This window comes from Pristis pectinata, chromosome 5 (assembly GCF_009764475.1).
Source record: "Pristis pectinata isolate sPriPec2 chromosome 5, sPriPec2.1.pri, whole genome shotgun sequence".
NCBI lineage: Eukaryota > Metazoa > Chordata > Chondrichthyes > Rhinopristiformes > Pristidae > Pristis > Pristis pectinata.
Genome location: NC_067409.1, coordinates 115889582 through 115903329, shown reverse-complemented (window position 1 = coordinate 115903329; position 13748 = coordinate 115889582). Strand labels below are relative to the sequence as shown.

The 13748-nt window shown below is 44.3% G+C and overlaps 1 protein-coding gene across 6 annotated transcripts in view; it reads right to left on the bottom strand.

Moving 5' to 3' along the window:
• Positions 1 to 4111: 4111 nt before the first annotated feature.
• The window catches only part of LOC127571046 (alpha-1,6-mannosylglycoprotein 6-beta-N-acetylglucosaminyltransferase A-like), a 110499-nt gene continuing 100862 nt past the window's right edge, over positions 4112 to 13748 (bottom strand). For 2 of the 6 annotated variants that reach the window (XM_052017076.1, XM_052017078.1), the window contains one exon: positions 10118 to 10353. In XM_052017076.1, coding sequence (XP_051873036.1) covers positions 10167 to 10353 — 187 coding nt within the window. In that variant the 3' untranslated portion in view covers positions 10118 to 10166. Of the gene's footprint in view, positions 4655 to 10117; positions 10354 to 11703; positions 13449 to 13748 lie in introns of those variants that run through there. The other 4 variants (XM_052017075.1, XM_052017074.1, XM_052017079.1 and 1 more) reach the window with 3 other exon arrangements.

The window sequence follows — 13748 nt, the reverse complement described above, 5'->3', positions numbered from 1 at the left end:
CCTCTGTGACGTCACCCAGCAACCGCCTATCTCCATGGAGCCCATGAACCACCCGCTCCTTTTGTTTTATCTGATGCTTTCCCGCACATTAAACTCGCACCGACAGCTACGGGGAAGAACGGAATCAAACCCAGTTTACTCAAAAACCAGGTGTTTTTTTTTAACAAGTTGCCCCCGTATCCCCTCCCCGAGCGGGGACCTGGGCGTGACGTCAGCGGCCCGGCTGGCGCGCGCGTGGCGGTTGGCCGGCGGTGAAAATGGCGGCGGGACAAAGAGCGTGAGGCTTCACCCCCCCCTCCCCCCTCACCCCCCCCACCCCCTCCTCACCCCCCTCCCCACCCCCTCCTCACCCCCCTCCCCACCCCCTCCTCACCCCCCCTCCCCACCCCCTCACCCCCTCCCCACCCCCTCACCCCCACCCCACCCCCTCCTCACACCCTCCCCACCCCCCTCACACCCTCCCCACCCCCCCCACCCCTCTCCCCCCACCCCCCTCACCCCTCTCCCCCCACCCCCCTCACCCCCTCCTCACACCCTCCCCACCCCCCTCACCCCTCTCCCCCCACCCCCCTCACCCCTCTCCCCCCACCTCCCCACCCCCTCCCCATCTCCCCCCTCACCCCCTCCCCACCCCCCTCCCCATCCTCACCCCCCCTCACCCCTCCCCACCCCCCTCACCCCCCTCACCCTCACCCCCCTCACCCTTACCTCACCCTCCCTACCCCCTCCCCCCCCTCCCCTCACCCCCCTACCCCCTCCCCCCCCTCCCCTCACCCCCCTCACCCCTCCCCACCCCCTCACCCCTCCCCACCCCCTCACCCCTCCCCACCCCCTCCATCCCTCACCCCCTCCATCCCTCACCCCCTCCATCCCTCACCCCCTCACTCCATCACCCCTCACCCGTCCCTCACCCCACCCCTCCATCCCTCACCCCCTCCATCCCTCACCCCCTCCATCCCTCACCCCCTCCATCCCTCACCCCACCCCTCCATCCCTCACCCCCTCACTCCATCACCCCCTCATCCCTCACCCCCCCTCACCCCTCACACCCTCACCCCCTCCGACGGTGCCCCCCTCACTCATCCCTCATCCCCCCGATGGTGCCCCCTCACCCCTCCATCCCTCACCTCGCCTCACCCCCTCCGATGGTGCCCCCCTCACCCCCCCACCCCTCCATCCCTCACCCCCCCTCACCCCCTCCGGTGCCCCCTCACCCCCTCCATCCCTCACTCCCTCCGACGTTGCCCCCTCACCCCTCCATCCCTCACCCCCTCTGGTGCCCCCTCACCCCCTCTGACGGCGACCCCTCACCCCTCCATCCCTCACCCCCTCCGACGGTTCCCCCTCACCCCTCCATCCCTCACCTCCTCCGGTGCCCCCTCACCCCCTCCGATGGTGCCCCCTCACCCCTCCATCGCTCACTTTCTCTGATGGTGCCCCCTCACCCTCTCCATCCCTCACCCCCTCCGATGGTGCCCCCTCACCCTCTCCATCCCTCATCCCCTCCGACGGTGCTTGCTTTCCTCCCCCAACTCCCCCTCAACCCAACTTACCCCTCCCCAACCCAATGGTTTTTGAGCTATCCTACTTTATTCGATCAGGCTGGCCTGGAAATAGAAAATTAAAATTTTATTGCCTGTGTCCTAAAATTGGTTTTCTGGAAATTCCTGTTTCACTGACCTCCTTGATACTCTCCATAAAATACAGCCTCCAATCACTTCAAGCAGCTTGGGTATCTGATCTGTGCATTTGCCATTCATTTTGTTTTTGAACTTCAGGCAAAATTTTCTAGTGGATGCTCAGGGGTGGATATACTTCTCACACTTAAGGCATTTGTTGTGTTTTTGCAGTCCTATAACACATTTTAATTATCAGATCTGAATTCTAGAAGATGTTCTGCACTCAAAATATCACTATCTTGCACTCTACAGGGCCCAATGCATGTTGTTTTTAGTACATAGATTGTTAAGATTTCCAGCATTTTCTTTGCCTTGTATCCATGATGTGTGCACAGAGCTGCTGAATAGAGTCATAAGGGAATTTGGTGAAAGGGGCAAGTATTAAGTGGTAGAAATCCAGGACACCAACAAGTTCCTAATTTGTTATTGAGTATTTATATAAAAGCATTAAAATTAAAAATGTAAAGGCTAATAACATTAAAGGAATGCAATTTGTGTTTAATTGTCCAGCAGCTCTTTGGTGTAAATGTTACTTCCCTTGTATGTCCCTACCTGCAGCAGCTGCATGCTGAGGTGGCAAAAGTGAATACGAGAGGAGCATAGAAAATACCAGAAGTACTCAGCAGGTTAGGCAGACTTTGTGGAGAGAAATAAAATTAATGCTTTAGGTCAACAACCTTTCAGCAGAACACATGAAAGGTCATAAACCTAAACCATTAGATCTGCCTCTCTCACCACAGATGCTGCCTGATCTGTTGAGTACTTGCAGCACTTTCCCATTTATTCCATTCTGCTTAATCTTTCCTCATAAGACAATTCTAGCTTTTGGTATTGGTTTATTATTGTCACTTGTACCGAGGCACAGTGAAAAACTTGTCTTGCATACCGTTCGTACAGATCAATTCATTACACAGTGCATTGAGGTAGTACAGGGTAAAAACAATAACAGAATACAGAGTAAAGTGTCACAGCTACAGGGAAGTGCATTGCAGGTAGACAATAAGGTGCAAGGTCAAACAAGGTAGATTGTGACGTCAAGAGTCCATCTCATCGTATAAGGGAACCGTTCAATGGCCTTATAACCATGGGTAGAAGCTGTCCTTGAACCTGGTGGTATGTGCCCTCAGGCTCCTGTATCTTGTGCCCGATGGGAGAGGAGAGGAGACCTGGGTGGGTAGGATCTTTCATTATGTTGGCTGCTTCACCAAGGCAGCGAGAGGTAAAGACAGAGTCCATGGAGGGAAGGCTGGTTTCCGTGATGCGCTGGGATGTGTCCACAACTGTCTGCAATGTCTTGCGGTCCCAGGCAGAGCAGTTGCCATACCAAGCGACGATGCGTCCAGATGGGATACTTTCTATGGTGCATCGATAAAAGTTGGTGAGTGTCAAAGGGGACATGCCAAATTTCTTTAGCATCCTGAGGAAGTAGAGGAGCTGGTGAGCTTTCTTGGCCATGGCATCTATGTGGTTGGACCAGGACAGGCTATTGGTGATGTTCACTCTAGGAACTTGAAGCTCTCAACCCTCTTGACCTCAGCACCATTGATGTAGACAGGTGCATGTACACCATCCCCTTTGCTGAAGTCAATGACCAGCTCTTTTGTTTTGCTGACATTGAGGGAAAGGTTGTTGTCATGTCACTAAGCTTACTATCTCCTTCCTGTACCCCAACTCATCGTTGTTTGAGATACGGCCCACTACAGTGGTATCATCTGCAAACTTGTAGATGGAGTTAGAGCAGAATCTGGCCGCACAGTCATGAGTATATAGGGAGTAGAGTAGAGGGCTGAGGATGCAGTGTTCTGGGGCACCAGTGTTGAGAATAATCATGCTGGAGGTATTGCTGCCTACCCTCACTGATTGCGGTCTGTTTGTCAGTAAGTCAAGGATCCAGTTACAGAGGGAGGTGTCGAGTCCCAGGTCTCAGAGTTTGGTGATGAGTTTGCTTGGAATTATTGTATTGAAGGCAATAAACAATAGTCTAATGTAGGTGTCTTTACTGTCCAGATGCTCCAGAGATGACTATAGGGCCAGGGAGCTGGCATCCACTGTAGACCTGTTTCAGTGGTAGGTGAATTGCAGAGGGTCGAGGTTGTCTGGGAGGCTGGAGTTAATGCGTGCCATGACCAGCCTTTTGAAGCACTTCATGTTGGTGGATGTTGGAGCCACTGGTTAGTAGTCATTAAGGCATGTTACCTTGTCTTTCTTAGGTACTGGGATGATAGTGGTCTTCTTAAAACAGGTGGGAATCTCAGATTGAAGCAGGGAGAGTTTAAATATGTCTGCAAATACCCCCGCCAGCTGATCAGCACAAACATCCAGGGGCACCATCCTGGCCAGATGTTTTCCTCAGGTTCAGTCTCCGGAAGACTGATCTTACGTCCTCGACGGTGACCACAGGTTCAGTTGCATTGGAGGCTGTCAAGGTGGGTAGTGACAATCCACTCCCCTTCTGTTCAAAACATGCATAGAATGCATTAAGCTCATCAGGAAGGGATGTGCTGTTGTTGACTATGCTGCCTGACTTCGTTTTGTAGCCCATTATACCATGTAAGCCCTGGCATAGCTGACGGCTGGTCTGGGACTCTATTTTGAGTCGGTATTGTCTCTTGGTATTCCTGATAGTTTTCCAGAGGTCATATCTTGATTTCCTGTAAAGGTCAGGGTCACCTGATTTGAATGGAGCAGTCCTCGACTTCAGTAAGGAGTGGATCTCCCAGTTCATCCATGGTTTCTGGTTTGGGAACACCTGTATTGTCCTCTTTGGTACACAGTCCTCAACACACTCACTGATAAAGTCTGTGATGGTGGTGACATACTCATCAAGGCTGGCAATGTCTTTGAACATGGACTAGTCCACTGACTCTAAGCAGTCACATAGAAGCTCATCTGTTTCCTCAGACCAGCACTGCACGACTCTCTGTACTGGATCCTCCCGTTTCAGTTTGTTTGTATGCAGGGAGGAGGAGCTCAACCTGGTGGTCAGATTTACCAAAGTGAGGGTGAGGGGTGGATCGGAAGGCATCTTTGATGGTTGTATAGCAGTGGTCAAGGGTGTTAGGGCCCTTGGTGGGACAGGAGATGTGCTGGTAGTACTTTGGTAACACACTCTTGAGTTTGGCCTGGTTTGAAATATATTTTAAAAAAATGTAGTTTGTGGGAATGTAGTCTGCTGCTCAAGAACTGTGTAAAGTTGTGTATTATATATGTCTGCAGAATTCCCTCTTCAGCAATGAAATTGAATAATACAGTTTAATACCTGTATCATTCCTGACAACTATGGGTTTAGAGATAATTATTAATTGGATTAATATTGTATGGACAAATAAAATTAAATGCTCTCGTCCTTGCTGGTATCAGGTTAAATCATTGAATCTGATAATGATCAAATCTTTCAACAATCAGTAAATAGAATAAAGAATACTAAATGAATATCATGAAGTAGACTTTTAAGCAAATTTTGGACCCATTAACTGTAATTGCTTTGTGTTTTGTTTAGGACTGTGTCCTGGATAACTATGTTGCTTCAATGTGTTTAGACCTTCTACATTTTAGGATCAGCTGGGTAACAGTAGGGTAAATGAGAGACTGGAAAACTTACTTGGGCACATCCTCCAGGAAGTGGACATCTGGTATCTACAAAGTGTTCAGGAGAATAGCAAGTTAGTGGGCAGGAAAGGAAGAGGATAAAAAGTGCAGAATCCTCCAGTAATGTGGTTTTATGGTCATAGAGTTATGCAGCACAGAAACAGGCACATCAGCTCAACTCATCCATGCTGACCAAGTTGCCTACCTGAGCTAGTTCTATTTGCCTCTGTTTGGCCCAAATCCCTCTAAACCCTTCCTAACCATGTACCTCCCAAATGTCTTTTAAACATTGTAATTATACCTGCCTCTATCACTTCTTCTAGCAGCTCATTCCACATAACCACCACCTTTTGTGTGAAAAGATTGCCCCTCAGGTCCTCTTTAAATCTTTCCCCTCTCATCTGAAATCAATGTCCTCTAGTTTTAGACTCCCCTATTGTGGGAAAAAATACTGTGACCATTCACCTTATCAATGCCCCTCATGATTTTATAAACCTCTGTAAGATCACCCCTCAGCCTCCTATGCTCCAGGGATAAAAGCCCCAGCCTATCCAGTCACTCCTTATAACTCAAACTCACCAGTCCTGGTAACATCCTTGTGAATCTTTTCTGCACCCTTTCCAGATTAATGACATCCTTCCTATAGCTAGGCAACCAGAACTGCACACTGTAATCCATGTGTGGTCTTACCAATGTTTTGTACAGATGTAACATGATGTGCTAACTCTTGCACTCAATGCCCTGACTGATGAAGGCAAGCTTGCCAAATCGTTCACCACCCTCTCTACCTGTGTTGCCACTTTCACTTTCAGGGAACTATGTATTTGTACCCCTAGGTCTCTGTTGTACAACACTCTCCAGGGCTCTGCCATTTACTGTGTAAGTCCTGCCCTGGTTTAACTTACCAAAATGCAGCACTTTGCATTTGTCCCAGTTAAATTCCATCTGCCATTCCTTGGCCCAATTTCCCAGTTGATCTAATACTTGTTATAGCCTCCAGGAAGCTGAGGGCTTCAGCAATGAAACTTTTACCGGGCGGTCACACAATAGATGCATGACCACCAGGAGGAGTAAGGGGAGTAGGCAGTCAATGCAGGGTTTCCCTGTGGCCGTTTCCCTCACTAACAGGTATACCTCTTTGGATGCTGTTGAAGGGGATGTTTTTTTCAGGGGCTAGCAGCAGTAGTCAGATCTCTGGTACTGTGAGTGGTTCTGAGGCTCAGAGGGAAAGGGTGCAGTCAGACAGGGCAATAATGATAGGAGACTCAATAGTGAGGGGGACAGACAGGAGATCCTGTAGCCAAGAAGAGACACCAGGATGGTGTGTTGCCTTCCAGGTGCCATGGTCAAGGATGTCTCTGCGTGGCTGCAGAAAATTCTCGAGGGGGAGGGCAAACAGCCAGAGGTTGTTGTACAACATTGATAGAACAAGGGATGAAGTCCTGCAGAATGAATACAGGGAGTTAGGTAAGAAATTAACATGCAGGACCACGAGGGTAGTGATTTCCAGATTACTCCCAGTGCCATGTGCTAGTGAGTCCAGGAATAGAAAGATAGGCCACATGAATGTGTGGCTGAAGAGCTGGTGCAGGGGGGCAGGGGTTCAGGTTCTTGGATCATTGGGATCTCTTCTGGGGTAGAGGCGAACTGTACAAGAGGGATGGGTTGCACTTGAACCGGAGGGGGACCAATATCCTACTGGGTGTATTTACTTTTGCCACCAGGGAGGGTTTAAACTAGATTGGTGGGGGGGGGGGGGGGGGGGGGTGGGACTCGAGAGAGAGAGACGTCAGTGAGAAGACCGGTATGTGCAGCAACCAAAGAGTGTGAGCCCAACAATCAGGGTAACCATGTTTACAGTAAAAGGGCAGATAGGACCACTGCTTCAAATTGCATCTATTTCAATGCATGTAGCTTGACAGGTAAGGCGGATGAACTGAGGGCGTGGATTGCCTCTAGGGACTGGATATTGTGGCCATAACACAAACATGGCTGAGAGGTCCGCATTTACTCTGGAGACAGACACAGACTATAGAACTGAGGCAAAAGATTAGTGAATTCATGGACCATATCCAGATTACAGAAGAGGGAGTGCTGGCTGTCTTGAGGCGAATTAAAGTGGCTAAATCCCCATGGTCTGACAAGGTGTCCCCTCGGACCTTGTGGGAGGCTAGTGCAGAAATTGCAGGGGCCCTGGCAGAGATATTTAAAACATCCTTAGCCATGGGTGAGGTGCCAGAGGACTGGAGGATAGCTAATGTTGTTCCATTGTTTAAGAAAGGCTCTAAGATTAAGCTGGGAAACTCTAGGCCGATGAGCCTGATGTCAGTCGTGGGTAAATTATTGGAAGGTATTCTGAGGCGCAGGATATATACAGTAAGTATTTGGATAGGCAGGCCCTGATTAGGGTTAGTCAACATGGCTTTGTGCATGGTAGGCCATGTCTAACCAATCTTATAGAGATCTTCAAGGAGGTTACCAAGAAGGTTGGTGAGGTAAAGACATTGTCTACTTGGACTTTAGTAAGGCCTTTGACAAAGTCCCACATGGGAGACTGCTCCAGAAGGTTAAGTCACTTGGCATTCAGGATGAAGTAGCCAATTGGATTCAACATTGGCTTAGCGGGAGAACCCAAAGAATAGTAGTAGATGGTTGTCTCTCTGACTGGAGGCCTGTGACTAGTGGTGTGCTGCAGGGATCGGTATTGGGTCCGTTGTTATTTATCATCTGTATTAATGATTTAGATGATAATGTGGTAAACTGGTTTGTGGATGACACCAAGATTGGGGGCATAGTGGACAGTGAGGAAGGCTATCTAAGCTTGCAGCATGATCTTGACCAGCTAGGAAAATGGGCTGAAAATTTAATGCAGACAAGTGTGAGGTGTTGCACTTTGGGAGGACAAACCAGGGTAGGACTTACATAGTGAATGGTAGGGCTCTGAGGTGTATGGTAGAACAAAGGGACCTGGGAATACAGATCCATAGTTCCTTGAAAGTGGTGTCACAGGTAGATAACGTTGTAAAGAGAACTTTTGGCACTTTGCCCTTCATAAATCAGGGCAATGAGTACAGGGGTTGGGATGTTATGTTGAAGTTGTACAAGACGTTGGTGAGGCTGAATTTAAAGTATTGTGTGAAGTTCTGGTCACCTACCTACAGAAAAGATATCAATAAGCTTGAAAGAGTGCAGAGGAAATGTACAAGGATGTTGCTGGGACTTGAGGACCCGAGTTATAAGGAAAGGTTGAAGAGGTTAGGACTTTATTCCCTGGACCACAGGAGAATGAGGGGAGATCTTATAGAGGTATATAAAATTATGAGAGGTATAGATAGGCTGAATGCATGCAGGCTTTTTCCCCTAAGGTTGGGTGAGATTTGAACTAGAAGACACAGGTTAGGCTGAAAATTGAAATATTTAAGGGGAATCTGAGGGGAAACATCTTCACTCAGAGGGTGGTGCAAGTGTGGAATGAGCTGCCAGCGGAAGCGAGTTCAATTGTAACATTTAAGAGAAGTTTGGATAGGTACATGGATGGGAGGGGTTTGGAGGGATATGGTTGGGTGCAGGTCGATGGGACTAGGCAGAAGATCAGGTCGGCATGAACTAGATGGACCAACAGGTCTGTTTCTGTGCTGTAGTTCTCTATGACTCTAGATGTTCCGGGGTATCAATGCTTTAGCTGTGACGGGAACAGGTAAGACTGAAGGGGTGTTGCCTTTTTGATAAGGGAGGACATAACAGGAGTGCTTAGAGAGGATATTATTGAGGGATCATCTAATGAGGCCATTTGGGTAGAACTTAGAGATAAGAAGGGGATGGTCACCTTGGTGGGGCTATATTATAGACTCCCCGATAGTCAGCGGGAACTTGAACAGAGGTGGTGAGAAATTGCATGTAGTTGTGAGAATAGTAGGTTAGTGCTAATGCTAGTAGTCCCTGCCTCTCCTCCATGACATACTTTTAATTTTTTTTTAGATCATCACAGCGCTGTACATCACAGAAAAAGGCCCTTTGGCCTGTACATGTCAATGCCAACCAAGAAATATATTCAAGCTAATTCCATTTCCCAGCACTTGGTCCATGTCCCTTTAAACTCTTGTCATCTACATTCCTGTCCACATCTTAAATGTATCTAATGTACCTTCCTCAACCACTTTCTCTGGCAGCTGGTTCCATGTATCTACCACCTGCTGTGTAAAAAAAAAAAGTTGCCCCTCGGGTTCTTATTAAACCTTTCACCTCTAACCTTAAAACTATGTCCTCTAGTTTCTGATTCTCCAACCTTGGAAATGGATTTTGTTTTGTTCTAATTGTGTTTTTTCTTGTAAAAATTGTGTATAATTTATGTTTAATTTATGTTTTTCTTATGAATGCTGCTTGTATGATGCTATGTGCCTGTGATGCTGCTGCAAGTGGGTTTTTCATTGCACCTGTGCACACATGTACTTGTGAATATGACAATAAACTCAACTTTGACTGGTGAGGTCATCCTACATTAAGTTAACCAAACTTTACAGGACAGCACTGAGAGCTCTTGTAAGGTGACTAAAATCACAACAGGACTCATTAGTGTGAAATGTTTCTCATTCGAAGATTGAAGAAAATGATAAAATCCTAAGTTTATCAATTACATCTTTTGTACCCTTTATACAGTGAAATGGTTACCTGAACAAGTACAAACTCCTATAACCAGAGATAAACATATATAGAAATTACTACATAAGAGAACACACACATCTCTGTAAGTTCAAACCCTTATTTCAAGCTCAATAAAATGTTTAAGATATTAACCATAAATTGCATTCTTTTCCCCTTTGGCTTTCTAGCTGTGAAGAAATAAAGTCCTTGCCATAGAGGTTTGTGGAAAGCTTTCTCAGAGTTCAACAATAATTGCCATTAATTGGCAATTTTTCTGTAAAATCTGCACCATTTTGTCCTTATGCAGGGTCTTGACCTAAAATGCTGACCATTATTTTCCCGCCACAGCTGCTGCTCGACCCACTGAGTTCCTCCAGCAGATTGGTTGTTGCTCCAGGTTCCAGTGTCTGCAGACACTAGTGTCTTCATTGGTGAATGAATTATCCTGCCAGGGTATCACCCGAGAGAAGGTGAAAATCTGCTCCAATTTAGATTATTGACAGCATTCATTTTAATGAAAAATCTAATTATATTATCAGGAATGTTTTGCATTTCCTTCCACAATGCCTTCATGCTAAAATACCTTATTGCTTAGAAGGGAATAAGCTTTGTAATTATTGCAGATGTATTTTTAGCTCTTTACATCCAGATGGTATACTATTTCACTACGTGTGTTTGTAGTGTACTAATTAGTAAACAGTAATGTAATATTTTATTTTTTCTTTTTACTTCCTATCCTAAAGGCATTGAAATTCTTGCTGAGATGTTGTTAGTGGCATGTGCTCTCTGGCACTTAAGGATCCATTATCAATAATGAATACTGTGCTTATGTTGAAAAGCATGCCTTGATCATCTCTGTCATTTAATATGCACCCAGCTAGTGGGTCACTCTAGTCCAATTAGAATTGAAAATTTCAATATGTATACAGTTTCTTGACCCAAAGACATTGTGTTACAGTGGAAACCAGTCTGTCTGACATTAGCTAACATTACAGATCAAGGATAAATCTTGTGAACTTCCTGCCATATAAGGCTCAGGTATTCGTGGGATAAATTCACCAAGCCATTAGAAAGCCCTGAGTAAAATGTAATACATCTTAGCAGAAGTCATAGAATGAGAAGTACAAAAATATTTTAAAATAAGATATACAATAGAAACAGCACACCAACAGTAATAAATATCTCAAAATGCAACCAGAAAATATTCAACATTGTAAATACAAAATCAAAACTTACAGTTGTCAACAATAAAAACATCTCTGTTTAATTATGAGATAAGTACTAATTTTCTTTTGCAGATTAAATATTAACAACATAGTGACTTCAAATAATCACTGCAACTGTAATGGGATTTACTTTAGGTTTTACATTTACTTTGGCTTCTTCTTTCATGCTAAAACAGAATGAGGAACAAAAGTTTGTAGAAAATACATTGAAGGGTTATCATTTGAAAGTATTTAAGTGCAAGTTAAAAATGGATTCTGTACTCTTGGTCACACCTGTAATTTAGTTATACAAGGAAGGATGGTATTTTATAGCCTCAGCACATACAGAGTTTGGTCTTACAAAATAAGCAAAATATAATAGTACATAGGTTAATTCAGATTTTATTTCTTAGAAAACATCCTTATGTAACTGTATTGAATAGTAATAATTTGTGTGTGTATATAAATATATATATATATGTGTGTGTGTGTGTGTATATATATATGTGTGTGTGTGTGTGTATATATATATATATGTGTGTGTGTGTGTGTATATATATATATATGTGTGTGTGTGTATATATATATGTGTGTGTGTGTGTGTATATATATATGTATGTATGTGTGTGTGTGTATGTATGCATATGTGTGTGTGTGTGTATATACACACACACACATGTCACTGAACCTTCCACTGATAGTCTGCTCTTTACATGTGCTTCTCCCTCAACTGTAACTTAATATGTGTCTATGTGCTGGCGTCTGATTTAGTCATTGGCTTTGCATTTCCATTTCATCTGCAGGCTGGCTGCATTTTTCTTTCCCTGTGAAAGTCCAGATCATATTCTCTCTGGGAAATGCAGTTATTGTATGCACCATTATGTACTTTGTTAAACGTGTTGTTCATGTAGATATTTATTTTACTAACTGTCCTATCTTCCCATGAGCTGATTGCCTTTCTGGGCTATTCTAGAGGACGGTTACAAGTCATCCAGTTTTCTGGGCTTAAAGTCACCAGAAGGCTGACTGGGTGAGGATCACGAATTTCCTTCTGTAAAGTACGTTAGTGAACCAGAGAGGTTGTTTCATGGGAATCATTAATGACACTGGCTTTTCAATTCCAGGCTTTTATATAATCATTTGTAGTTAAACAAAATTTAACCTCATGTCTTCAGATCAATGATCCAGTAACTTTAACCACCTACAATACAGCAATGTAGTGGTTGAGCTTATTTAACTAGTATCAAGAGGCTTGGGCTATTGAGCAGGGACAGAAGACAGAAAACCACTATGCAGATATGAATTTAAATTCAAGTAATTGAATAAAAAATCTGGAATAAAAAGCTAAGACTAGTAACGGTGACTCTGCAGTCACTGGATTGTTGTAAAAGCTCATCTGGTGAGCATTGTCCTTCAGGACATTCTTACATGTCTGGCCCATATGTGACTCAGGACCCACGAATTTACAAAAAAACATTGGTCACAATATTGGAAACATATTAAGATAGCAGAGAACTTGTGATGCATTTACATTCCAGAGCTCACTTTGATTCCTCCTGATTTTGACTTATATTTTCAAAAAATTGAGGTCTTTAGATGTTGTGATGTCATGATTCACACATGCCATTGTTGATGTGTGTTCAGAATGTGAAACTCTGCAGGATGGAGCGATGGTACACATAACCTACACTTCTAAGAACTTGCAAAGCTCTGAATAAAAATATAGCTTCTGGGACTGAATAGGGAGAGTGCAACAGACAAAAATATTTTTAAATTTCATAATGACAGTGAAAGATAAGGTTTTGGATAATAAAAACAGAAAATGCTGGAAATACTCAGCAGGTCAGGCTGCATCTGTGGGAAGAGAAACAGAGTCAACATTTCAGGTCAAAGACTAATGTGCTGAGTATCTCCAGCACTTTTAGATTTTGTTTTAGATTTTCAGCATCTGCAGTATTTTTTGATACTTGTAAGATTTTGAGGTTTTTATGTTACTTATTCTTCTTCAATATGATTACCCATGTTATCCATTTGCTGCTGCTAGAACATCACTGTTGGATTTATACTTGTTAACTTGTTTGAAGGTAGTTGGTCCTTTAGTTTCCGTAAACACGCAGATTAATTGTGCACTTCTCTTTCCAGACAACCCTGGCAGAATGCAACCTGCCCTTTGACATAATCTCGGCATGGACAAATTCTACTGTAATGTTCTTGTGATCCTGCACAGCTGAAGAGTAAATAATCTGACTGAAGCAGACACATTTGGTTCTGAGGGTTAAATGCTGGCAGATATAGGTCACTTTCCTTTTTTGAGGTATTGCAGTTTATCTTGTATCTACAAAAGATGTACATTATTCTCATTGACATTTACATGTATAAAGTTTCAAGTCTTGCTTCCCGTGTGTCTACAGAATATCCAGAAACAAACTCCAATGCATTTCATTTTATCCCTTGATAATATGTTAAATATGTATATACTGTTTATTTAAGTCATGCAACAACACACAGTGAAATAAAATAAAATTAATATACTTGTATATTGCATTACAAGTTATAAGTGTAATTTTTCTTTGCTGAATCCTGCCTGTTATTTTTGAGGTATTATTTTAGCTTATTTTAGCAGTAAGAATAAACT